General features: G+C 43.8%; 1 protein-coding gene across 2 annotated transcripts in view; it reads right to left on the bottom strand.

Moving 5' to 3' along the window:
- Positions 1–24,823, bottom strand: part of XYLT1 (xylosyltransferase 1) — a 585,745-nt gene that overhangs the window by 22,999 nt on the left and 537,923 nt on the right. For both annotated transcript variants that reach the window (XM_063934388.1, XM_063934387.1), the window contains 2 exons: positions 20,913–21,108; positions 2,720–3,053 (listed from right to left, as the gene is read on the bottom strand). In XM_063934388.1, the coding sequence (XP_063790458.1) occupies positions 2,720–3,053; positions 20,913–21,108 (530 nt within the window). The remainder of the gene's footprint in view (positions 1–2,719; positions 3,054–20,912; positions 21,109–24,823) is intronic.

Here is a 24,823-nt window from a genome sequence, read left to right as displayed (position 1 = left end):
TTGGGACTGTTTTTCCTCCTGTCCGGGCATGTCTCTCTGGCAGAATGCTGCTGGCTCCAGCCTGTCATTGTGTGCTACGCAAGGGGTGCACCCTGTTACCTAATTATCCTGCAGTTATCCCCATCTGTGAGTAACATTGTCTGACATTTGTGTATTTTCCTGCTGGATTCCTTATCTCCTATCAGGATGCTGTCAGAAGTACAATGAATCCTGCCAGTAAGTACTGGGCTTGAGGTTAGGGTTAGGCCTTAGGGGGCAGGTTAGGGTTAGATTGTGGGAGGGGACTGTTAGAGTTAGGCTGCTGGAGGGGAAGGTAAGTATAGGCTGCAGGAGGGGTTGGTTAGGGGAAAATAATTACCGCAATACATCGGGATGCCACCATCGGCATCTTGACCGTCGGGTTCCTGACTGCCAGGATTTCATACCCAATTCCTCCTATATACTGAATTTGTGTGAGTGCACTCGTTTGTGGACAATATTCCCCTGGACTGGTCTGACCTGTGCTGTGCTCCTCTGACTGCAGTTTTTATTTATTACCTGGGGAATCCAAACCTCCCTATATATATTTCTGTGCTTTGAACTGCCTCTAATGGATTTTCTGAGATGTATCAATGGGGAAATATAATCACACCTATGCGGGATGATTTTTCCCACGTACATCACAATCTGCAATCGATGATGGAGCGTGGGAACATTGTGGGAAAGTGATGGCCACATACAGACACTGGTCCCTTATTAAAACCCAACTTGGTGAGCTGAAATCCTGCATTTCTACTGTGTAAAGTAACTTATCCATCATGGAGGGAGAATTGTGCTGTAACAACTTGCAGTTTGCTGGACTACCAAAGATGGCGGTTGGCTTCTACCACAAAGTATTTCTTTTAATTTGTTGCTCATACCATATGGACGGAGGTTCTTGTCCCAGCTTACTCCAGTTAACCCTCGTCTCCATGATTTCCAGCCTCCATGCACCATGTTCTTCCCGTGTGGGAGCTGGTGGTCCCTCTCATCCTTTTGATACCTCCCAAAAGGTTGCAACCTGGATGGAACATTTGACCCCAAGATGGACTCATCCTTCCTGAGTGACTCTGGTACTATTGGGTTTAGGTGTAACTCTGCTGTTTGTTGAGACTGCCTTCTCTATATGTTCCAGATTATTTGAGTAATATGTTTTTATACTTTTAGTACATTTTCCTCGGACTGCAGCTCTGCTATAAGTATGTCTTAATGTTAATTCTACTTAGCTATTAGCACAGTTTTATGTGTCCACTCTGCTGTATTGTGGGTTATCCCTTCGTGCTTACCTAGTCCTGCTAGTCTGTTATTTTATTTCTCTATTCTGTTATTTTGTTGTCCTTGGTGGGCCTGGCAGAGCCTGCAAAGGGGCCTGGACTGTGGACCTTCTGATGTTTTATTTTGTCCCCTGGATGATACTAGATAGAATTGTGCAATTATAGTTATTGTTTTAAGGTTTGTGCTGTTGTAGACCTCCTTTCCTTATCCCGTCCTTGTGGTGGCACCCACCAGTTTATCCCTGTTTTCAAAGTCCTGAATTTCATCTAATTGCTTTTTATTTGCTCTGTGTGTAGTGGACTAACGCCAGGCTGGAAGGCCCATTATCCTGTGGTGAGGTAATTACAACTACTGCTGTCTGTACTATCCTAATTATTGCCCAGCCTGTAGTTATGCGGGTCATCCGCCGCTTCCCCCCCTTCCCCCGTATCTGTATTTATTTGTGTGTGTTTTCTGTTTTTTTTTTCCATTTTATATGTTCGGGGTGGGAGGAGGGGTTGAAGATACAAAGGGGGTTGTTTTTGCCTAAGTAGAGGTGGGGAGTTGCCTGTTTGTGTTTTATAAGGTATGCTGATGTTGGGGCATACATATAGTGTGTGTGTGTTTGTGTGTGTGTGTGTGTGGGGGGGTTAGAGGAGAGTTCTTTAGTGTATGGCTTTATGTAACTGTGTGCTTCATTTATTTTTCTGTCTATAACATAGCACTTGCACTTTATTGTTGATAGCAGATTTTACGTATGTAATGGCAGTACTTCCTGATGGTGGCTGCTTGTCTAAACTGCCTACTTTACCATCATGTCTCATACTACACATTTGTTGGGCAGTTTTTTCCAAGGTTTACAAAGTTTTGTGTTGCTGTTTGATATTCAGGACATAATGACAGCACTATTGTAATGTGATTAAAAGTTGTAGTAAGTTCATGTAATTTTGCTGGCTACGTCTAATATCATATGGTCCGAAACGACACTTTTAACAACTTACAAGGTCAAATCAACATACACAGGCATCCAAAAAAAAAAAAAGAGGACAAACAAAAATAATACTGTGGTTGGAATGTTTAAACCATCAATGACAAAAGCCACAAACATGTCAAATGTTGTCCAGATAGAAGTGTGGTTTGGGGATTCATCTTTTTAGCACTACTCAGTTTCCGGACAGATAATTGTTTGTGGAAAGTGGGTGACAGTAGATTGCCTATTTCTTGTTTTATTGCACCACAAACAAATAACATGTTATAGTGCTCTGAATGTGTTTCAGGAGAAGCCTCTGTCTACTGGGTATCTTCTCTACAGTACAGAGTTTGCCGCATTTTCTCATTTATTACACTAGTACATTAGTAAATGATGGTACATTACATGACTCTGTAATGTCACTAAATGAATACTATATAAATGACTTTCATAATTTGTAAGACATGTTACACTTACCGCTCTTAATGGGCTGCCGGTTGGAAAATGTAAGTGGCGTTATTAGAAATCGAGTTTCGGCTACAGGGACCCAGTGATGTAGTACCCGAATAGTCCAGACTCCCGGTCGGAGAGGCACGTTCAGGGGTGGCTTGTAATGCGTATATTCCGCAGTGGATTCAATAAGAATATCGTAGGTGGCAGCAATGACATTTATAGGATCGATCCACACAACAGTGACTGTTATATTTGGGCCTTTCCCCCATTTCTGCATTGCGATTGGCTCGTCCATAGGCCCCATAACGCTGCCAAAGTTCCGGAATATTCTTTCTTTGGCATCCCACTCAGTTCCCACCTAAAATGCAGACAGTGGAAAATGTAATAAATATAATTAATTTTCAGTACTTGCACAGATGACTGATGCAGCACACTGTAAATTATACACAGTGAACACAAGTTGAAAGAAAACATTTAAATCGCAAATGTGCCCCATCCATAAGATAAGAAATGTTACTCTCCTCTGTTTTTTATTGATAAAAAATGATTTATAGCCGTTTACAACAAGAGAACATTGTTTTATATTTTTCTGTGGAAAATTATGAAGTCAGTAAATACAGTGTTAGACAGCATAAGCTATAATAGTGAGGGGAAATGCAGCAGATATTGTGCAGTTCTCAAATCGGTTCATTTGTGCAAAATAATGAAGTTCTTCCTACCAGCATGTGTTCTAGTATGTAAGTGACACACAGTAGGAGCTATCATAGAAATATTACCTGATTATTAGTTGCAGTCATGGGTACAGTTTATAACACAGGTCCCATTATAATGACACAGTGCTTGGCATAGCTGCCATAGTTGGGGACATGTATTTTATTCCAACCCGAATATTATATATGTGGAGTTTGTATGTTCTCCCTGTGTTTCCTCTGCTAGATTTTTGGATGAAATGAACACTAGTGTATTGTAGATTATTATGAAAAATGACATAATATACTGTAAAATTAAATGGTCTATGTATCAATATCCAGAGCTAAATATCAATCTCTGTTGCTGCACAGATTATAGTTCTGCAGGGGTTTACCATGCTGAGGCCTCAGTGAAAATCCTGGCCCTCTGCTTGTTTTCTCCTTGGTGCCAGCAGCAGATATAGGGGTCTATTTATGAAGCAGCGGAAACCTTGGAGAAGTGAGCCAGAGGAGAAGTTGCCCATGGCAACCAATCAGCATTGAAGTAACATTTATAATTTGCATACTATACAACTGTAGGGAGCAGCTGATTGGTTGCTATGGGCAACTTCTCCACTCTTTTCACTGCTTCATGAATAGACCCCAAATTAACATGTGCATGCGCAGAGTAGTTTGGATCAGATGGAATCCATTGAAGTCTCTCCAGCTTCTCTGGTCACCCATTTCTGGGCATTGGTAACACCATTTCACAATTACAATGTCCCCATAGAAGGCTATGAGGACATGAGTATGTGGTCTTAACCTTTTGATAAACTGAGAGAAGCTGAGAAAATCGCTTTCTACAATGAAAACGGAACAGAAGGGCTTTACTCAGCTTCTTAAATAGACTCCTTAGACTAACCTCCAAAGAAAAAGGGACTGATGTGAAAAATCTATGTAAAGCACAGCATATTATTCTGGCACACCACAAAGCATTATGGGCCTAATTCAGACTTGTACACTAACCCGTTGGTTATCATTTGGGGAGGGGAAGGAGCGGTGACTGCGCTTGTACCTCAAAACGGAGGCATGTCGCCTCTGTTTTGTGAGTGTGCCGAAGTAAGTGTCTGACTGGCCTTGGCTGCGGACCGGAGATGGAAGTCTGAGTAATCTGAAGGTTACTCAGATGATCAAAGGTCCCACATAGGGATCCAATGGTGTGTCTTGAGACACAACAGTGGATTACAGAAGCAGGCAGGAGGTGTCTATTTACATCAGACGCCTCCTGCTTGCATTAGCATATTAGCTGTATAGTATTGCGGCTGTGCAATATTGTACCTGTCTGAATCAGGCCCTTTAATAATAATAAAGTTTTCATAGTCTATCCTCTGGACCCCAAACAGTTCATGTTTTCCATATCTCCTCACAGAATCACAAGTGAAATAATTAGCTCCACCTGTGAATCTTTTCAAATGTGTCAATGAGTACTGACTGCACCTGTGCACCTGTTAGGTGCTAGGTGACCTGGAAAATGTGAGCAGTTTGGTTTCCTTAAGACAGAGTTTGAGAAATAATAATAAAAATAAATGAGGTAATCCCGCAAGGCCACACCCCCTTTAGGGACATCAGCGGGGTTCCTGCGAGGTCACGTCTCCTTTCTGTGAAGCCACGCCTGCTTTTTGAATGCGTACACCTTAGGCGCGCGCAGGGGGTTTCTTGGCCGTACCGGGTGTCACTGACCCCAATGCCACCACTGTGCTCATGAACTCTCTCTTTTGCAATAGAACCTGTTTTCTGATTGCCAGAAATCTAGACTGTAGGCAGATATGATGTCTATATTCACATGACTGCCAGCCACTCAGTGGGAGTACCAATTTCAAAAGCGCCTGCAGTGCAGAGTTTGTATCCAATCCTGTGTCTTTGTCAATCACTTGTCTATGAAACAAGTAGTCAGGAGATTCAGAATATTATTTTTATTACTTAGAATTGCAGCTAAATATGATGATGGATGCTAAGAGCATTGAAAACCTGGGAATGGATATAGCGTACATAAACACTTGTGGTCCCTATGGTAATCTGCAGTGAGTGGTCTACATATAGGGGGTAATTCCAAGTTGATCGCAGCAGGATTTTTTCTTAGCAATTGGGCAAAACCATGTGCAGTGCAGGGGAGGCAGATATAACATGTGCAGAAAGAGTTAGATTTGGGTGGGTTATTTTGTTTCTGTGCAGAGTAAATATTGGCTGCTTTATTTTTACACTGCAAATTAGATTGCAGATTGAACACACCCCACCCAAATCTAACTCTCTCTGCACATGTTATATCTGCCTCCCCTACAGTTAATAATAGAAATAATAATAAAAATAAATGAGGTAATCCCGCAAGGCCACACCCCCTTTAGGGACATCAGCGGGGTTCCTGCGAGGTCACGTCTCCTTTCTGTGAAGCCACGCCTGCTTTTTGAATGCGTACACCTTAGGCGCGCGCAGGGGGTTTCTTGGCCGTACCGGGTGTCACCGACCCCAATGCCACCACTGTGCTCATGAACTCTCTCTTTTGCAATAGAACCTGTTTTCTGATTGCCAGAAATCTAGACTGTAGGCAGATATGATGTCTATATTCACATGACTGCCAGCCACTCAGTGGGAGTACCAATTTCAAAAGCGCCTGCAGTGCAGAGTTTGTATCCAATCCTGTGTCTTTGTCAATCACTTGTCTATGAAACAAGTAGTCAGGAGATTCAGAATATTATTTTTATTACTTAGAATTGCAGCTAAATATGATGATGGATGCTAAGAGCATTGAAAACCTGGGAATGGATATAGCGTACATAAACACTTGTGGTCCCTATGGTAATCTGCAGTGAGTGGTCTACATATAGGGGGTAATTCCAAGTTGATCGCAGCAGGATTTTTTTTTAGCAATTGGGCAAAACCATGTGCAGTGCAGGGGAGGCAGATATAACATGTGCAGAAAGAGTTAGATTTGGGTGGGTTATTTTGTTTCTGTGCAGGGTAAATATTGGCTGCTTTATTTTTACACTGCAAATTAGATTGCAGATTGAACACACCCCACCCAAATCTAACTCTCTCTGCACATGTTATATCTGCCTCCCCTACAGTTGCACATGGTTTTGCCCAATTGCTATCAAAAATCCTGCTGCAATCAACTTGGAATTACCCCCATTGTTTGATGCAAGCCGTCAGTAGAATGAATATTGTGATGAAGTTTAACCTTGGCTAGCATTGATTATGCACTGACCTGTTAAACATAGTCAATACAGGTCAGTATACACAGTGTGATGCACTAAATTATCTCTACAATGTATCTGTTAGTTCATTTTAAAGAAAAGGATTGAAAACAAAACATGATAACACTTGAGACATTGGCAGTGATGAAACTTAAAGATGACATTTGAGGTTTGCTTCTTGACCTGCTCTAAATTTTGAAAAATAATTTCACCAAGCCATCAAATTTAATCCTGTTCAAGATTGAATGGCTATATTGTAGTATGGGCGATTTAAATCCTGAGGAAGATCCGGAATGGATCGAAACGTTGAGGAGATTGGATCTGTAAACTGCTAAGTATGAATTCAAATATTCTTATAAGTGCAAATTTCTGGTGAGTACCCCTCTACTCTGATATATATATATATATATATATATATATATATATATATATATATATATATGTGTGCTTTTGGCAGCACAACTATCTCTCATACCTGCTGCCACACTCCCGGTTAGCCTAAGACATACAGATGTGTTCACATACACCTTTCCATTATCCTGCCATGTGTGGCATGGCTTGGCATGCCATAGACTCAGAGATTTAGCCATACTTTGTGATTTTTTAAATTTGCTTCCTATATATGCTACTTTAGTCATACTCTATTATACAGTAGCAAACAAAAATTTTTAAATCCATCTACTCGCTACCCATAGAAAAAAGCTTAGCCATGCTGTGCATGGTGTGCCATGGCGTGCCAAATTGAGAAACAGAAAAGATGTATGTGGACACAGCTGTAGGTTCTATGGGGTAAATTTACTGAAGCTTCTAAAACAGAGAATTGGTGATGTTGCCAATAGCAACCAATCAGATGCCGTCTATCATTTCTCTATTGCCTTTTAGAAAATGATAGACAGCATCTGATTGGTTGCTATGAGCAACATCACCAATTCTCTGTTTTAGAAGCTTTAGTAAATTTACCTCTATGAGTAAGCATGAGCGAAACGAGCGGTAGGATGGGAAAGTGAGATACACATGTTTAGTGTGTTATGTTTTAACCTATTATCCACAATCTATGTACTATCTCCAGAGATTATGTCTTAGGCTGACAGAGTGTGGAACCAAGTGTGAGAGAGTTTTGCAGCCAAAAATACATTTCAGTTCACTGAGACTAATACACGCACACATCGAGGCATAAGCGCAGACTGCGAACGCGGCAGTAATATCAGACATAATAAGGCTGCCGGCTGTAGAGTCCTAGTTCACTGTGAACAACATGTGAGTGGAACTAATTCGATTAATGTGGAGAACTGATCACTTTGGTTAACATAATATATGGGTACATATTGAATAATTACAAATAAATAGCTTATTGGAGTATCTATATACAATAAAGTGGTTGGTTCAGGAGTATACATAAATCAATGTATGATATAATTAATAGGACTTACCTAATTGTATTGAAAATAGTGAACATAATTAAATAACTGCAGTATATCAGTTAAAAAGTAGGACACACTAATATTAATGAGTGCATAAAGGGGCATAAGAAACAGCACTGTATTTAACTGACTCCGGAAAGAACTATTACTTATACATACATTGGTTGGAGTATATAATCCGTAATTAGGGTAGTTTTAGCCCTGTAACTGACTGCAGACTATATTTATCAGGCAGAATTGCACATCCTCCAGGAATGAACACAGTTAAATATACGTAGATAATACAGTCAAGTATACAGTAGGTGGTGAATACTCTGAATCCACCAAGGGATATCATTAGGAATATTATTATTTGAATTATAGATATTATTAGTAATATCCCATAATAGTGTGTGAGTTACAAGTAAGAGTGAAATACTCTATCAAAATGTGGCGGTTAATATGGGATTTGTCCCTTAATAAAAGTGCATCTCTGAAGTACTACTGTATTAAACACTTCATGTACAAGCTGGCTATCCAATTAGCCCAGATAAACCGCGTCTTACGCCGGCTTATCAGGGATTTTGTTTCACCTGCATCAGGCAGGCGAAACCAAATCCACGGAAACGAAAACGGGACTGTTTCTGCCGAAAACACACAGGTTCCCACTGTTTTTGGGAGGAAAGCTAATTTTTATTGACGACCCAAATTGGATAGCCTCTAAAAAAAAATATCGGTGAAACATCAGGAAAAAAGTGCGAATGTTATTTCACCTCTGATTGGATACCCCCCTTAATATTTTATATTCACTTATTGTGGCACATTCACATAATTCTTGATATTTCGCTGGTCTAACAATATACCGTATATACTCGATTATAAGCCGACTTTTTCAGCACGTTTTTTTGTGCTGAAAAAGCCACCTCGGCTTATACTTGAGTCAGCGTTAGGAGGGACACGGGGAGCGCAGTGCGCGGCTCTCCTGTGTCCCTCCTGCATCTCCGGCGGTGTGTGTGTTAAAGGAAGTGCACGAACCGGCACTTCCTTTAACACACGCCGCTGCCGCCGGAGATGCAGGAGGGACACAGGAGAGCCGCGCACTGCGCTCTCCATGTCCCTTCTTCAGAAGACAGCGCGGGAGCGACGGAGGGTAAGTATCTAACACTGTGGGGCATATCTGGCACTGTGGGGCACATCTGGCACTGTGGGGCATATCTGGCACTGTGGGGCATATCAGGCACATCTGGCACTGTGGGGCATATCTGGCACATCTGGCACTGTGGGGCATATCTGGCACTGTGGGGCATATCTGGCACATCTGCAACTGTGGGGCATATCTGACACTGTGGGGCATATCTAGCACTGTGGCGCACATCTGGCACTGTGGGGCATATCTGGCACATCTGGCACTGTGGGGCATATCAGGCACATCTGGCACTGTGGGGCATATCTGGCACATCTGGCACTTTGGGCATATCTGGCACTGTGGGGCATATCAGGCACATCTCGCACTGTGGGGCATATCTGGCACATCTGGCACTGTGGGGCATATCTGGCACATCTGGCACTGTGGGGCATATCTGGCACTGTGGGGCACATCTGGCACTGTGGGGCATATCTGGCACATCTGGCACTGTGGGGCATATCTGGCACTGTGGGGCATATCGGGCACATCTGGCACTGTGGGGCATATCTGGCACTGTGGGGCATATTTGGCACATCTGGCACTGTGGGGCATATCTGGCACTGTGGAGGCATATCTGGCAGTATGAGGGCATATCTGGCACTGAGGGCTGTGTACGGCTAGAGCTGCATTTCCCACCCTAGGCTTATACTCGAGTCAATAAGTTTTCCCAGGTTTTTGGGGTAAAATTAGGTGCCTCGGCTTATATTCGGGTCGACTTATACTCGAGTATATACGGTAATTGTAATCAATAAAACTTATGTTTTAATATTTTCTTGAGTCACTGAATGAGATAATCTCTATTGAAGAGAGTATATTCTATTAGTCCGTGAGTGCCCCGTGTAGGAATACTTCCTCTTTTTTTTTTTTGTTAATTATTATTACCAGTTATTTTTATATAGCGCACACATATTCCGCAGTGCTTTGCAGAGAATATTCAGCCATTCACATCAGTCCCTGCCCCAGTGGAGCTTACAATCTATATTTCCTACCATGTGCACACAGACACATTCACGCTAGGGTTAATTTTGTAGGATCCAATTAACCTACCAGTATATTTTTGGATTGTGGGAGAAAACCGGAGTACCCGGAGAAAACCCATGCAAGTACGGGAAGATTATACAAACTCCGCACAGTTAGGGCAATGGTGGTAATGGAACCCATGACCTCAGTGCTGTGAGGAAGTAATGCTAACCATTACACCATCCGTACTGTAGGAATGTGTGGCAATGGTGGATTGCGCTGTTCATAGGATATTCATTTTATTAATATTTGAAAATAAGTTCTTGCAGTTGCAGAACTTAAAAAAAATCAATTAGAAAATGAACATTTGTTTGTAGGGCAAATAATAATGATTTATATAATTCTGCTGCATGGGGAGGTGAAGTATACACAAAGATAACAAACAAGTGAAAGAAAAAAATGGGAAAAATTATAGCGGTGCTAACTTATCACTTCAGGGAATTAAAAGTCAACCCGCAGACACTTTGATAAACAGCACTAACAAAGCATTAATCTACTTAATGGGACATTAATGTCTGGGATTTGCCACACACACCTAAAGAGTGAGTTCTACATTGGTCTTTCTTAATTGCCCAATCACGATCGCCATTTGTTATGTTGGCCACATTGATAGAAAAAGAATGTGCCCAATTAATTTCAGGCTGGCACAGAATACTAAATACGTATGTTATATTATAGCACTCTACAGTGTGCATCATTCTGTGGCTTTGCCTTCAAACAGCAATGGGAAAATAAAGTACAGAATTGATTAAAGCTCCACTCTTGGAAAACTTCACTTCTATGGGTCTAATGTTTATTTGTTTTTAATTTTCCTTAATGTGCAAACAATGTCTACAGACAGGGCCGCATTACCGACACCAGACACCGCATAGTTCCTAGTGGAACCCAGGGGAATTGCCTGCTACCCCCTGCCTTTATGTTAAAATATCTGGTTTGATCAAGGCCATGTTGCCCATTGCTACACTGTAATGTGTACCATTGCACGATTACAATAGGGGGACAGAGGTGCGCGAGGAGCATTGCAATGATCTATGAAGCATTGCAGTGACAGAAGACATCAGTGGAGGTCCCAACAAAGCGGTCACAGAGCTCCTCTAATCGGAGCACCACTAGGAGTAGATTGTGCTCTCCCTACTCTCTGCACAGGATCCAGCAACACAAGCTAAGATCTTCTATGACATATAAGGTTATGTGGGGACATCTGATGGACATATAAGGGGCATGGGGGAAAATGTGAAGAGCATACACTATAAGGGACATCTGATGACTGGTTACGGGGTCTGATGGGCATCTAAGGGATAAGTTGGGTGGTGTGATGAGCAGGTAGAAAAGTCTGATAGGCATGTGGGAAGCTTTGGTGCATGTGGGTGTATCTGATGGGCAAGTAAGAGATGTCTGATTGCATTTTAGGGGCAAATGGCAAGGCTTGATGGTGTCTAATGGGTACATAATGTGGAGGGTTTATGGTGTGTGTTTGCATGGGGAGAGTTTATGGTAAGTGTGTAGATGTAAGAGGCCTGTGACTATTTACTTTTTTTCTATCAGCTCACGTGTGTGTGTGTGTGTGTGGGACTCCGAACCTATATCTTGCCTAGGACACCATGTGGCCTTAGGCCCAGATTTATCAAGCCTTGAAGAGTGATAAACAGCAAGGTGATAAAGTACCAGCCAAGGCTTGATAAATCTGGGCCTTAATCTGGCTCAGTATACAAGCAAGAAATGCAGCTATTTTATGTGGCTTAATATTTATAAGAATGTAGCCTGTCAGTACACTAGTAACTAGTGATCTAACTGGATACCAACACAAGTCAGTGTCCTATGAATATTGGTAGAGCCAACACCGTGTTTAGAAGGTGTGACTTAAATGAGTTCTGCACAGCTACTGAGGCATGGAGTGTCCCACATCCCCCACAGCTGTACCTTTATCTGAAAATGCACAGACAGAATCTGCACATTGCTTCTGTTGGTGTTAAGGGCTCTAGGCAGGCACCAAACTACTGCAATGTGTAGGTTTGTTGAGCATTCTGCTTGCTCTCCAATACTCATATTGGTCCTGTATTCGAAAAATGTATGTGACAGATATAAATTACAGTGGGAGCCATAACACTATAGAAATCAGTAACATAGTTCACAAAATGTGAACCTGCATGTACATATACAGGTTGATTATCCCATATCCAAATATTCCATAATACAGAATATTCGAAATACGGAATTTCTTGAGCGAGACTGAGATAGTGAAACCTTTGTTTTCTGATGGCTCAATGTGCACAAACTTTGTTTAATACACAAAGTTATTAAAAAATAAGAATTTACTTACCGATAATTCTATTTCTCATAGTCCGTAGTGGATGCTGGGGACTCCGTCAGGACCATGGGGAATAGCGGCTCCGCAGGAGACAGGGCACAAAAAGTAAGCTTTTAGGATCACATGGTGTGTACTGGCTCCTCCCCCTATGACCCTCCTCCAAGCCTCAGTTAGGTACTGTGCCCGGACGAGCGTACACAATAAGGAAGGATCTTGAATCCCGGGTAAGACTCATACCAGCCACACCAATCACACCGTACAACTTGTGATTTGAACCCAGTTAACAGTATGATAACAACGAAGAAGCCTCTGAAAAGATGGCTCACAACAATAATAACCCGATTTTTGTAACAATAACTATGTACAAGTATTGCAGACAATCCGCACTTGGGATGGGCGCCCAGCATCCACTACGGACTATGAGAAATAGAATTATCGGTAAGTAAATTCTTATTTTCTCTAACGTCCTAGTGGATGCTGGGGACTCCGTCAGGACCATGGGGATTATACCAAAGCTCCCAAACGGGCGGGAGAGTGCGGATGACTCTGCAGCACCGAATGAGAGAACTCCAGGTCCTCCTTAGCCAGAGTATCAAATTTGTAAAATTTTACAAACGTGTTCTCCCCTGACCACGTAGCTGCTCGGCAAAGTTGTAATGCCGAGACCCCTCGGGCAGCCGCCCAAGATGAGCCCACCTTCCTTGTGGAGTGGGCATTTACAGATTTAGGCTGTGGCAGGCCTGCCACAGAATGTGCAAGTTGGATTGTGCTACAGATCCAACGAGCAATCGTCTGCTTAGACGCAGGAGCACCCATCTTGTTGGGTGCATACAGGATAAACAGCGAGTCAGATTTTCTGACTCCAGCCGTCCTTGAAATATATATTTTCAATGCTCTGACAACGTCCAGCAACTTGGAGACCTCCAAGTCGCTAGTAGCCGCAGGCACCACAATAGGCTGGTTCAAGTGAAAAGCCGAAACCACATTAGGCAGAAACTGAGGACGCGTCCGCAGTTCTGCCCTGTCCGAATGGAAAATCAGATATGGGCTTTTGTACGATAAAGCCGCCAACTCTGATACTCTCCTGGCTGAAGCCAGGGCCAGTAGCATGGTTACTTTCCATGTAAGATACTTCAAATCTACCGATTTGAGCGGCTCAAACCAATGGGATTTGAGAAAATCCAAAACTACGTTGAGATCCCACGGTGCCACTGGAGGCACAATCGGGGGCTGTATATGTAGTACACCTTTGACAAAGGTTTGTACTTCAGGCACTGAAGCCAATTCTTTCTGGAAGAAAATCGATAAGGCCGAAATTTGAACCTTAATAGACCCCAATTTGAGGCCCATAGACAATCCTGCCTGCAGGAAATGTAGGAATCGACCCAATTGAAATTCCTCCGTTGGGGCCTTCTTGGCCTCACACCACGCAACATATTTTCTCCAAATGCGGTGATAATGTTGTGCGGTCACTTCCTTCCTGGCTTTAATCAAGGTAGGAATAACTTCCTCTGGAATGCCCTTTTCTTTTAGAATCCGGCGTTCAACCGCCATGCCGTCAAACGCAGTCGCGGTAAGTCTTGGAACATACAAGGTCCCTGCTGAAGCAGATCCCTTCTTAACGGTAGAGGCCACGGCTCTTCCGTGAGCATCTCTTGAAGTTCCGGGTACCAAGTCCTTCTCGGCCAATCCGGAGCCACGAGTATTGTTCTTACTCCCCGTAGCCGTATAATTCTCAGTACCTTTGGTATGAGAGGCAGAGGAGGAAACACATACACGGACTGGTACACCCACGGTGTTACCAGAGCGTCCACAGCTATTGCCTGAGGGTCTCTTGACCTGGCGCAATATCTGTCCAGTTTCTTGTTGAGGCGGGACGCCATCATGTCCACCTTTGGTTTTTCCCAACGGTTCACAATCATGTGGAAGACTTCTGGATGAAGTCCCCACTCTCCCGGGTGGAGGTCGTGTCTGCTGAGGAAGTCTGCTTCCCAGTTGTCCACTCCCGGAATGAACACTGCTGACAGTGCTATGACATGATTTTCCGCCCAGCGAAGAATCCTTGCAGCTTCTGTCATTGCTCTTCTGCTTCTCGTGCCGCCCTGTCTGTTTACGTGGGCGACTGCCGTGATGTTGTCCGACTGGATCAACACCGGCTGACCCTGAAGCAGCGGTTTTGCCAGGCTTAGAGCATTGTAAATCGCTCTTAGCTCCAGTATATTTATGTGAAGAGACGTCTCCAGGTTTGACCACACACCCTGGAAGTTTCTTCCCTGTGTGACTGCTCCCCAGCCTCGTAGGCTGGCATCCGTAGTCACCAGGACCCAGTCCTGTATGCCGAATCTGCGGCCCTCTAACAGATGGGCACTCTGCAACCACCACAGAAGAGACACCCTTGTTCTTGGTGACAGTGTTATCCGCTGATGCATGTGCAGATGCGATCAGGACCATTTGTCCAGCAGATCCCACTGAAATATTCGTGCGTGGAATCTGCCGAATGGAATTGCTTCGTAAGAAGCCACCATCTTTCCCAGGACTCTTGTGCATTGATGTACTGACACATTTCCTGGTTTTAGGAGGTTCCTGACAAGTTCGGATAACTCCCTTGCTTTCTCCTCCGGGAGAAACACCTTTTTCTGAACAGTGTCCAGAATCATTCCCAGGAACAGCAGACGTGTCGTCGGGGTCAATTGAGATTTTGGAAGATTCAGAATCCACCCGTGTTGTTGAAGCACTACTTGGGTTAGTGCTACTCCGACTTCCAGCTGTTCTCTGGACCTTGCCCTTATCAGGAGATCGTCCAAGTAAGGGATAATTAATACGCCTTTTCTTCGTAGAAGAACCATCATTTCGGCCATTACTTTGGTAAAGACCCGAGGTGCCGTGGACAAACCAAACGGCAGCGTTTGAAACTGATAATGACAGTTTTGTATCACGAACCTGAGATACCCTTGGTGTGAAGGGTAAATTGGGACATGCAGATAAGCATCTTTTATGTCCAGGGACACCATGAAGTCCCCTTCTTCCAGATTCGCTATCACTGCTCTGAGTGACTCCATCTTGAACTTGAATTTCTGTATGTACAGGTTCAAGGATTTCAGATTTAGAATAGGTCTTACCGAACCGTCCGGCTTCGGTACCACAAATAGTGTGGAATAATACCCCTTTCCCTGTTGTAGGAGGGGTACCTTGACTATCACCTGCTGAGAATACAGCTTGTGAATGGCTTCCAATACCGTCGCCCTTTCTAAGGGAGACGTTGGTAAAGCAGACTTTAGGAACCGGCGAGGGGGAGACTTTTCGAATTCCAACTTGTAACCCTGAGATACTACCTGCAGGATCCAAGGGTCCACCTGTGAGCGCGCCCACTGTGTGCTGAAAATCTTTAGTCGAACCCCCACCGCCCCTGAGTCCGCTTGCACAGCCCCAGCGTCATGCTGAGGGCTTTGTAGAAGCCGGGGAGGGCTTCTGTTCGTGGGAAGTAGTTGCTTGCTGCACCCTCTTACCCCTTCCTTTGCCTCTGGGCAAATATGACTGTCCTTTTGCCAGCTTGTTCTTATAGGAACGAAAGGACTGCGGCTGAAAAGACGGTGTCTTTTTCTGTTGGGAGGTGACCTGAGGTAAAAAAGTGGATTTTCCGGCTGTTGCCGTGGCCACCAGATCCGATAGACCGACCCCAAATAATTCCTCTCCTTTATACGGCAATACTTCCATATGCCGTTTGGAATCCGCATCACCTGACCACTGTCGCGTCCATAAACTTCTTCTGGCAGATATGGACATCGCACTTACTCTCGATGCCAGAGTGCAAATATCCCTCTGAGCATCTCGCATATAAAGAAAAGCATCCTTTAATTGCTCTATAGTCAATAAAATACTGTCCCTATCCAGGGTATCAATATTTTCAGTCAGGGAATCCGACCACACCACCCCAGCACTGCACATCCAGGCTGAGGCTATTGCTGGTCGCAGTATAACACCAGTATGTGTGTATATACTCTTCAGGGTAGTTTCCAGCCTCCTATCAGCTGGATCCTTGAGGGCGGCCGTATCAGGAGACGGTAACGCCACTTGTTTTGATAAGCGTGTGAGCGCCTTATCCACCCTAGGGGGTGTTTCCCAGCGCGCCCTAACCTCTGGTGGGAAAGGGTATAATGCCAATAACTTCTTTGAAATTAGCAGTTTTCTATCGGGGTTAACCCACGCTTCATCACACACGTCATTCAATTCCTCTGATTCTGGAAAAGCTACAGGTAGTTTTTTCACACCCCACATAATACCCCCCTTTGAGGTACCTGCAGTATCAGAGATATGCAAAGCCTCCTTCATTGCCGTGATCATATAACGTGTGGCCCTATTGGAAAATACGTTTCTTTCTTCACCGTCGACACTAGATTCATCTGTGTCGGTACCTGTGTCGACTGACTGAGGTAAGGGACGTTTTACAGCCCCTGACGGTGCCTGAGACGCCTGGACAGGTACTAACTGGTTTTCCGGCCGTCTCATGTCGTCAACTGACTTTTGCAGCGTGCTAACATTATCACGTAATTCCATAATTAAAGCCATCCATTCCGGTGTCGACTCCCTAGGGGGTGACATCACCATTACCGGCAATTGCTCCGCCTCCACACCAACATCGTCCTCATACATGTCGACACACACGTACCGACACACAGCAGACACACAGGGAATGCTCTTATCGAAGACAGGACCCCCCTAGCCCTTTGGGGAGACAGAGGGAGAGTTTGCCAGCACACACCAAAGCGCTATAAAAATGTATATAAACAAACCTAAAAGGTGTTGTTTCTGTTATATGCGCTTAATATATAAAAATATCGCCAAAATATGCCCCCCTTCTCTGTTTTACCCTGTTTCTGTAGTGTAGTGCAGGGGAGAGTCCTGGGAGCCTTCCTCACAGCGGAGCTGAGCAGGAAAATGGCGCTGTGTGCTGAGGAGAATAGGCCCCGCCCCCTAAAACGGCGGGCTCTTCTCCCGGAGTTTGCGATATATGGCAGGGGTTAAATACATCCATATAGCCTCAAGGGCTATATGTGATGTATTTTAGCCATAGAAAAAGGTATTATACATTGCTGCCCAGGGCGCCCCCCCCCCAGCGCCCTGCACCCTCAGTGACCGCTGGTGTGAAGTGTGCCGACAACAATGGCGCACAGCTGCAGTGCTGTGCGCTACCTTATGAAGACTGAAAGTCTTCTGCCGCCTGTTTCCGGACCTCTTCAACTTCGGCATCTGCAAGGGGGGTCGGCGGCACGGCTCCGGGACCGGACTCCATGGCTGGGCCTGTGTTCGATCCCTCTGGAGCTAATGGTGTCCAGTAGCCTAAGAAGCCAATCCATCCTGCACACAGGTGAGTTCACTTCTCTCCCCTAAGTCCCTCGTAGCAGTGAGCCTGTTGCCAGCAGGACTCACTGAAAATAAGAAACCTAAAAAACTTTTTCTAAGCAGCTCTTTATGAGAGCCACCTAGATTGCACCCTGCTCGGACGGGCACAAAAACCTAACTGAGGCTTGGAGGAGGGTCATAGGGGGAGGAGCCAGTACACACCATGTGATCCTAAAAGCTTACTTTTTGTGCCCTGTCTCCTGCGGAGCCGCTATTCCCCATGGTCCTGACGGAGTCCCCAGCATCCACTAGGACGTTAGAGAAATATTGTATTAAATGACCTTCAGGTTATGGGGTATATTCAATTAAAGTCGGATCCATTCCGACATGTATTTGTCGGAATGGATCCGACAACCCCTAGTCAATCCCATCTTAATTCGACTTTTTCAAGTCGAATTTAGATGGGACGCAGAGGAGGAGAAGAGGGGGGGCGAGCCACGGGGGGACAGCCGGCGGGCATACAGGGATGGTATTGGTAATTGTATACCATAATAAGATATCATGGTGATGGGACCCAAGTCTAAGCACAGAATGCATTTATGTTTCATATACACCTTATACACACAGCCTGAAGGTCATTTTAGCAAATATTTTTAATAACTTTGTGCATTAAACAAAGTTTGTGTACTTACACACAATTCATTTATGTTCCATATACACCTTATACACATAGGGGTATATTCAATTGAAGTCGAAAACTGCCGTCTGTCGAAAAGACGGCAGTTTTCGACTTTTTAAGGTCGAATCCTCATTAATAACGTGCCTGTATGACCTCCCTACAACGCCTGGGCATGCTCCTGATGAGGTGGCGGATGGTCTCCTGAGGGATCTCCTCCCAGACCTGGACTACAGCATCCGCCAACTCCTGGACAGTCTGTGGTGCAACGTGGCATTGGTGGATGGAGCGAGACATGATGTCCCAGATGTGTTCAATTGGATTCAGGTCTGGGGAACGGGCGGGCCAGTCCATAGCATCAATGCCTTTGTCTTGCAGGAACTGCTGACACACTCCAGCCACATAAGGTCTAGCATTGTCTTGCATTAGGAGGAACCCAGGGCCAACCGCACCAACATATGGTCTCACAAGGGGTCTGAGGATCTCATCTCGGTACCTAATGGCAGTCAGGCTACCTCTGGCGAGCACATGGAGGGCTGTGTGGCCCCCCAAAGAAATGCCACCCCACACCATTACTGACCCACTGCTAAACCGGTCATGCTGGAGGATGTTGCAGGCAGCAGAACATTCTCCTTGGCGTCTCCAGACTCGTCTGTCACATGTGCTCAGTGAGAACCTGCTTTCATCTGTGAAGAGCAGAGGGCACCAGTGGCGAATTTGCCAATCTTGGTGTTCTCTGGCAAATACCAAACGTCCTGCACGGTGTTGGGCTGTAAGCACAACCCCCACCTGTGGGCGTCAGGCCCTCATACCACCCTCATGGAGTCTGTTTCTGATCGTTTGAGTAGTCTCCTGGTAGCGCCTCCATGCTCTGGACACTACGCTGACAGACACAGCAAACCTTCTTGCCACAGCTCGCATTGATGTGCCATCCTGGATGTGCTGCACTCCCTGAGCCACTTGTGTGGGTTGTAGGGAGGTCATACAGGCACGTGGAGGCCACACACACTACTGAGCCTCATTTTGACTTGTTTTAAGGACATTAAATCAAAGTTGGATCAGCCTGTAGTGTGTTTTTCCACTTTAATTTTGAGGGTGACTCCAAATCCAGACCTCCATGGGTTAATAAATTTGATTTCCATTGATAGTTTTTGTGTAATTTTGTTGTCAGCACATTCAACTATGTAAAGAACAAAGTATTTAATAAGAATATTTCATATATTCAGATCTAGGATGTGTTATTTTTGTGTTCCCTTTATTTTTTTGAGCAGTGTATATATATTTGTGTGTGTGTATGTATATATAATAATGAACAGATACAGCGGCACTCAGAGTCTTGCAAGCAATCAAATATATTGTAGCATGTAGTAAAACAAACCAACGTTTCATTTCAAGTGTTTCACCTAAGTTTAGCCACCTCTGACTCCACAGGCAGCATTCTCCGATATTTTAGAATCATGGTGGCTCAACTTATGTGAAACACTTGGATATTATGTACCCTCGATAAGAAGACACCCCGCAAGTATACTATTGACTGAGTGCCAAATACTGCTCTTTTACACACACACACACACACACACACACACACACACACACACACACACACACACACACAGTCACACACACACACACACATCTATAATGTAGAATCAGCCCGGCACTCCACTGCGCTATTAGATGCTCCGGTGCCCCCTGGATTGGAAATGCAGAATAATGGAATGATGCAGCGGTACTTAGAGCCTTTTGAAAAGGTAAAGTGTATTGAAGAATCTCATAAGTACCAATGTTTCGGGGTTGTGAACCCCTTCGTCACCGCTGCATCATCCCATATATATACATACAGGTAGAGTATCCCATATCCAGGGAGATCAGCGCTACGGAGCGTGCTGGAGCCAGGTGGAAGCTGGCATGAGGTCAGGCGGGTGAGTGACATCCAGCTGCAGCGTTACTGTAGCGCTGATCTCCCTGTATGCCCGCCGGCTGTCCCCCCGTCTCCCTGTGGCTCCCCCCTCGCCTCCTCTGGGTCCGCATCTCAGTCCGACATCATTTTGATCTAGGATGTGTTATTTTAGTGTTCCCTTTATTTTTTTTGAGCAGTGTATATATATATATATATATATATATATATACCAGTTTTGTTCTATTACTGTTAATTAATAATTGTAAAGCGCAAAGGAATATGCTGCGCTGTATAAGAGACTGTTAATAATAATTATATATATATATATATTATACATACATGCATACATACATAATTATATATGACAGAGAAAGAGTAAGGACATACAATACATCAAAGTGTATACAATTTTGCTTTCTGACAAGGTAAAGATTTGGAGTGTATTTCTTTCTACCCACTTTGACCTACCTCAGAAAACTGCAGCCTTCCAAAATCACTAGTGGGATTGGCAATTTTAAAAACCTTCTTTGGCATTACCCAGGTCTCCAACGTCTCGAGCTTACTGACTGCAAGATTAGTGGCATGATGTCTAATAAGAAAGCCCTGGAAGCGGTCAGCGAGGAAATAAAGATGGACTGACACAGGGTGGCCCATGGGATAGTACCTGGAAAAAGAGATTGAAGTGAAACTGAGAGTGAGGAAAATAGAGAAAGAGATTTAGGCCCTTTTGTTAGCAGACATTAATGTTCCCAAAGACAGGAACAGATTGCATTGTTACTCCTATACACTGGCCCCTACATGTAGATGAGGAAGCAATGAATAATATTCTTGATATGATCGCTTAGTGAATATATTACATTCCTGTCTATATTATCCCATAGAGAAACATGTAGGACCGATTGGTTGGATTAATTTAGTAATGACTTTTGTGTTATACTACTTGTGGTGAGATACAGTAGTTCAAAAAATGAAGGAGCTGCTGTATATCATGGAGTACAGTAAGAAAAGATGCATCATGCAGGCATGGAGTAGTGCATGAAAGGAGGACGTGCATCACGCAAACGTGGGGGATAATTCAAATGTTTTTCCCCGTGACTGCCATTAGATTTAATTTAATAATTGCTCTTTTCGGGCACGATTAGCCGCAGGGGGACACATTCCAGCTCGACAGCCCCCGGTGGTGGCAAGCTGAAATGTGCGAAAAGTAGGCTGAAAGTAGGTGCCCAAACAGCAGTTATTACATTGCACCAATTACTTTAGACAGATTTGCATTACGTAGCTAATTGCAGTCTATTTTGGCGCAACATATGTGATAAAAATCCTCCATTTGAATATTGCGCCCCGATCTCCCATCACTTTAGATGGGAGATCAGGCGTACATTAACCTTTGAATTGCTCCCATGGAGCAGTGCAAGAAAAGAAGGCCATGCATCATTCAGACATATGGAGTAGTGTAAGAAAAGGAAGCCATGCATCATTCAGACATATGGAGTAGTGTAAGAAAAGGAAGCCATGCATCATTCAGACATATGGAGTAGTGTAAGAAAAGGAAGCCATGCATCATTCAGACATATGGAGTAGTGTAAGAAAAGGAAGCCATGCATCATTCAGATGGTTATGAGTCGTTGGGTCGACACAACTTAGGTCAACAGGCATTAGGTTGACCACTATTGGTTGACATGCATTAGGTCTACAGGGTCATTAGGTCAACATGGTCATTAGGTCAACATGTACTAGGTCGACAGGTGAAAAGGTTGACATGAGTTTTCATACTTATTTTGGTGTCGTTTTCTTCGTAAAGTGACGGGGAACTCCAATTAGTGCACCGTGTCCCCTCGCATGGCGAACAAAGGGCAAGGTGCTGCGCTCTGCACATGTTACCGTTCCTAATTATAGACCATGTGGATCATAAAGTGTGAAAAAGTTCAACATTTTAAAAAAAATATGAAAAACTCATGTCAACCTTTTGTACAGTCGATCTATTACATGTCGACTTAATGACCATGTCGACATAGTGACCCTGTTGACCTAATGACTGTCGACCTAAGTGGTGTCAACCTAATGACCGTATCCCATTCAGACATATGGAGGCCATGCATCATGCAGGGATATGGTGTAGTGCAAGAAAAGGAGGCCATGCATCATGGGGGGGGGGGGAGGGGGGTAAGGGGTAATTCAGAGTTAATCGCAGCAGAAAATTTGTTAGCAGTTGGGTAAAGCCATGTGCACTGCAGGTGGGGCAGATATAACAATTGCAGAGAGAGCTAGATTTGGGTGGGTTATTTTGTTTCAGTGCAGAGTAAATATTGGCTGCTTTATTTTCACACTGCAATCTAGATTTAATTTTGAACACACCACACCCAAATCTAACTCTCTCTGCACATGTTATATATGCTCCCCCCCCTGCAGTGCACATGGTTTTGCCCAACTGCTAACAAATTTGCTGCAGCAATCAACTCTGAATTATGCCCATGGAGTAGTGCAAGATAAGGGGGCCATACATCATGCAGACATATGGAGTAGTGCAAGAAAAGGAGGATGTGCATCATGCAGACATATGGAGGCCATGCATCATGCAGACATATGGTGTAGTGCAAGAAAAGGAGGACATGCATCATGCAGACATGGAGTAGTGCAAGAAAAGGAGGACGTGCATCATGTAGACATGGAGTAGTGCAAGAAAAGGAGGACATGCATCATGCAGACATGGAGTAGTGCAAGAAAAGGAGGACGTGCATCATGCAGACATGGAGTAGTGCAAGAAAAGGAGGATGTGCATTATGTAGACATGGAGTAGTGCAAGAAAAGGAGGACGTTCATCATGCAGACATGGAGTAGTGCAAGAAAAAGAGGATGTACATCATACAGACAAGAAGTAGTGCAAAAAAAGGAGGACATGCATCATGCAGACATGGAGTAGTGCAAGAAAAAGAGGCTGTACATCATACAGACAAGGAGTAGTGCAAAAAAAGGAGGCTGTGCATTATGCAGACATGGAGTAGTGCAAGAAAAGGAGAACATGCATCATGCAGACATGGAGTAGGGCAAGAAAAGGAGGACGTTCATCATGCAGACATGGAGTAGTGCAAGAAAAAGAGGATGTACATCATACAGACAAGAAGTAGTGCAAAAAAAGGAGGACTTGCATCATGCAAACACGGAGTAGTGCAAGAAAAAGAGGCTGTACATCATACAGACAAGGAGTAGTGCAAAAAAAGGAGGCTGTGCATTATGCAGACATGGAGTAGTGCAAGAAAAGGAGAACATGCATCATGCAGACATGGAGTAGTGCAAGAAAAAGAGGATGTACATCATACAGACAAGGAGTAGTGCAAAAAAAGGAGGACATGCATCATGCAGACATGGAGTAGTGCAAGAAAAAGAGGATGTACATCATACAGACAAGGAGTAGTGCAAAAAAAAGAGGACGTGCATTAAGCAGAAATGGAGTAGCGCAAGAAAAGGAGAACATGCATCATGAAGACATGGAGTAGTGCAAGAAAAATAGAATGTACATCATACAGACAAGGAGTAGTGCAAGAAAAGAAGGACGTGCATCATGAAGACATGGAATAGTGCAAGAAAAGGAGGATGTGCATTATACAGACATGAAGTAGGGCAAGAAAAGAAGGATGTGCATCATGCAGACAGGTGGTACTGTTTTAAGGCAAACCAATCAGGCCCATAATGTCCAATTGTACCCAAGACCACTACCTCTTGTGTCAGTGCCTCATCCAGGAGGTTTACTTATACTAAAATGTATGTTTTATGTTCACTTTTGATAATGATCCATTTCTATCCAGTAAATCCTGCCCTCCGCCTGCTTTGTAATGTAATGTGTGGACCAGATTATGCGCAGATGTGGTACACACTGTCAAAGAAAGTAACTAAAAAATTGATAACTACATAAATGTACTGTAAGTATAGAAGCTCACAAAAAAAAAATCACAATGTTTCATTAGTTTATAAATAAATGTTATAAAAATATAGAACATCTGGATGATTTTTTTTCTTTGCAGTGTGTAAACAATACAGAGCAGTCTGAATATATACAAGGCTGACATTGATGGACTCCGCAAAGACACTGCAAACAAATCACAGCAGCCAATATAAGCAGGAACCCACCTTCTGCACTGAATACTAAAGTGCCTTGTTCTTTATTAGCATGTATAGCAGTAAACATTTACTCATGGAATAGTCTGAGCAAGTGTCAGTCTTGGCAGTTCTAGGAAAATTCATGATGGAAATAAACCAATAATTTAATAGCAGATTTTATTTTCTGCTTGTCTTTTTGCCATATGGACAAAATAAACTGAGAAATGCACATCAACATGCTGATGCGGAATCGATTGTGTGTTAGACTCCACAGTCTGAGGAGG

This window comes from Pseudophryne corroboree, chromosome 7, assembly GCF_028390025.1.
Source record: "Pseudophryne corroboree isolate aPseCor3 chromosome 7, aPseCor3.hap2, whole genome shotgun sequence".
In the NCBI taxonomy this organism is placed as follows: Eukaryota; Metazoa; Chordata; class Amphibia; order Anura; family Myobatrachidae; genus Pseudophryne; species Pseudophryne corroboree.
The sequence above is the reverse complement of the archived record's forward strand: the minus strand, read 5'-3'. Positions and strand labels throughout refer to the sequence as shown.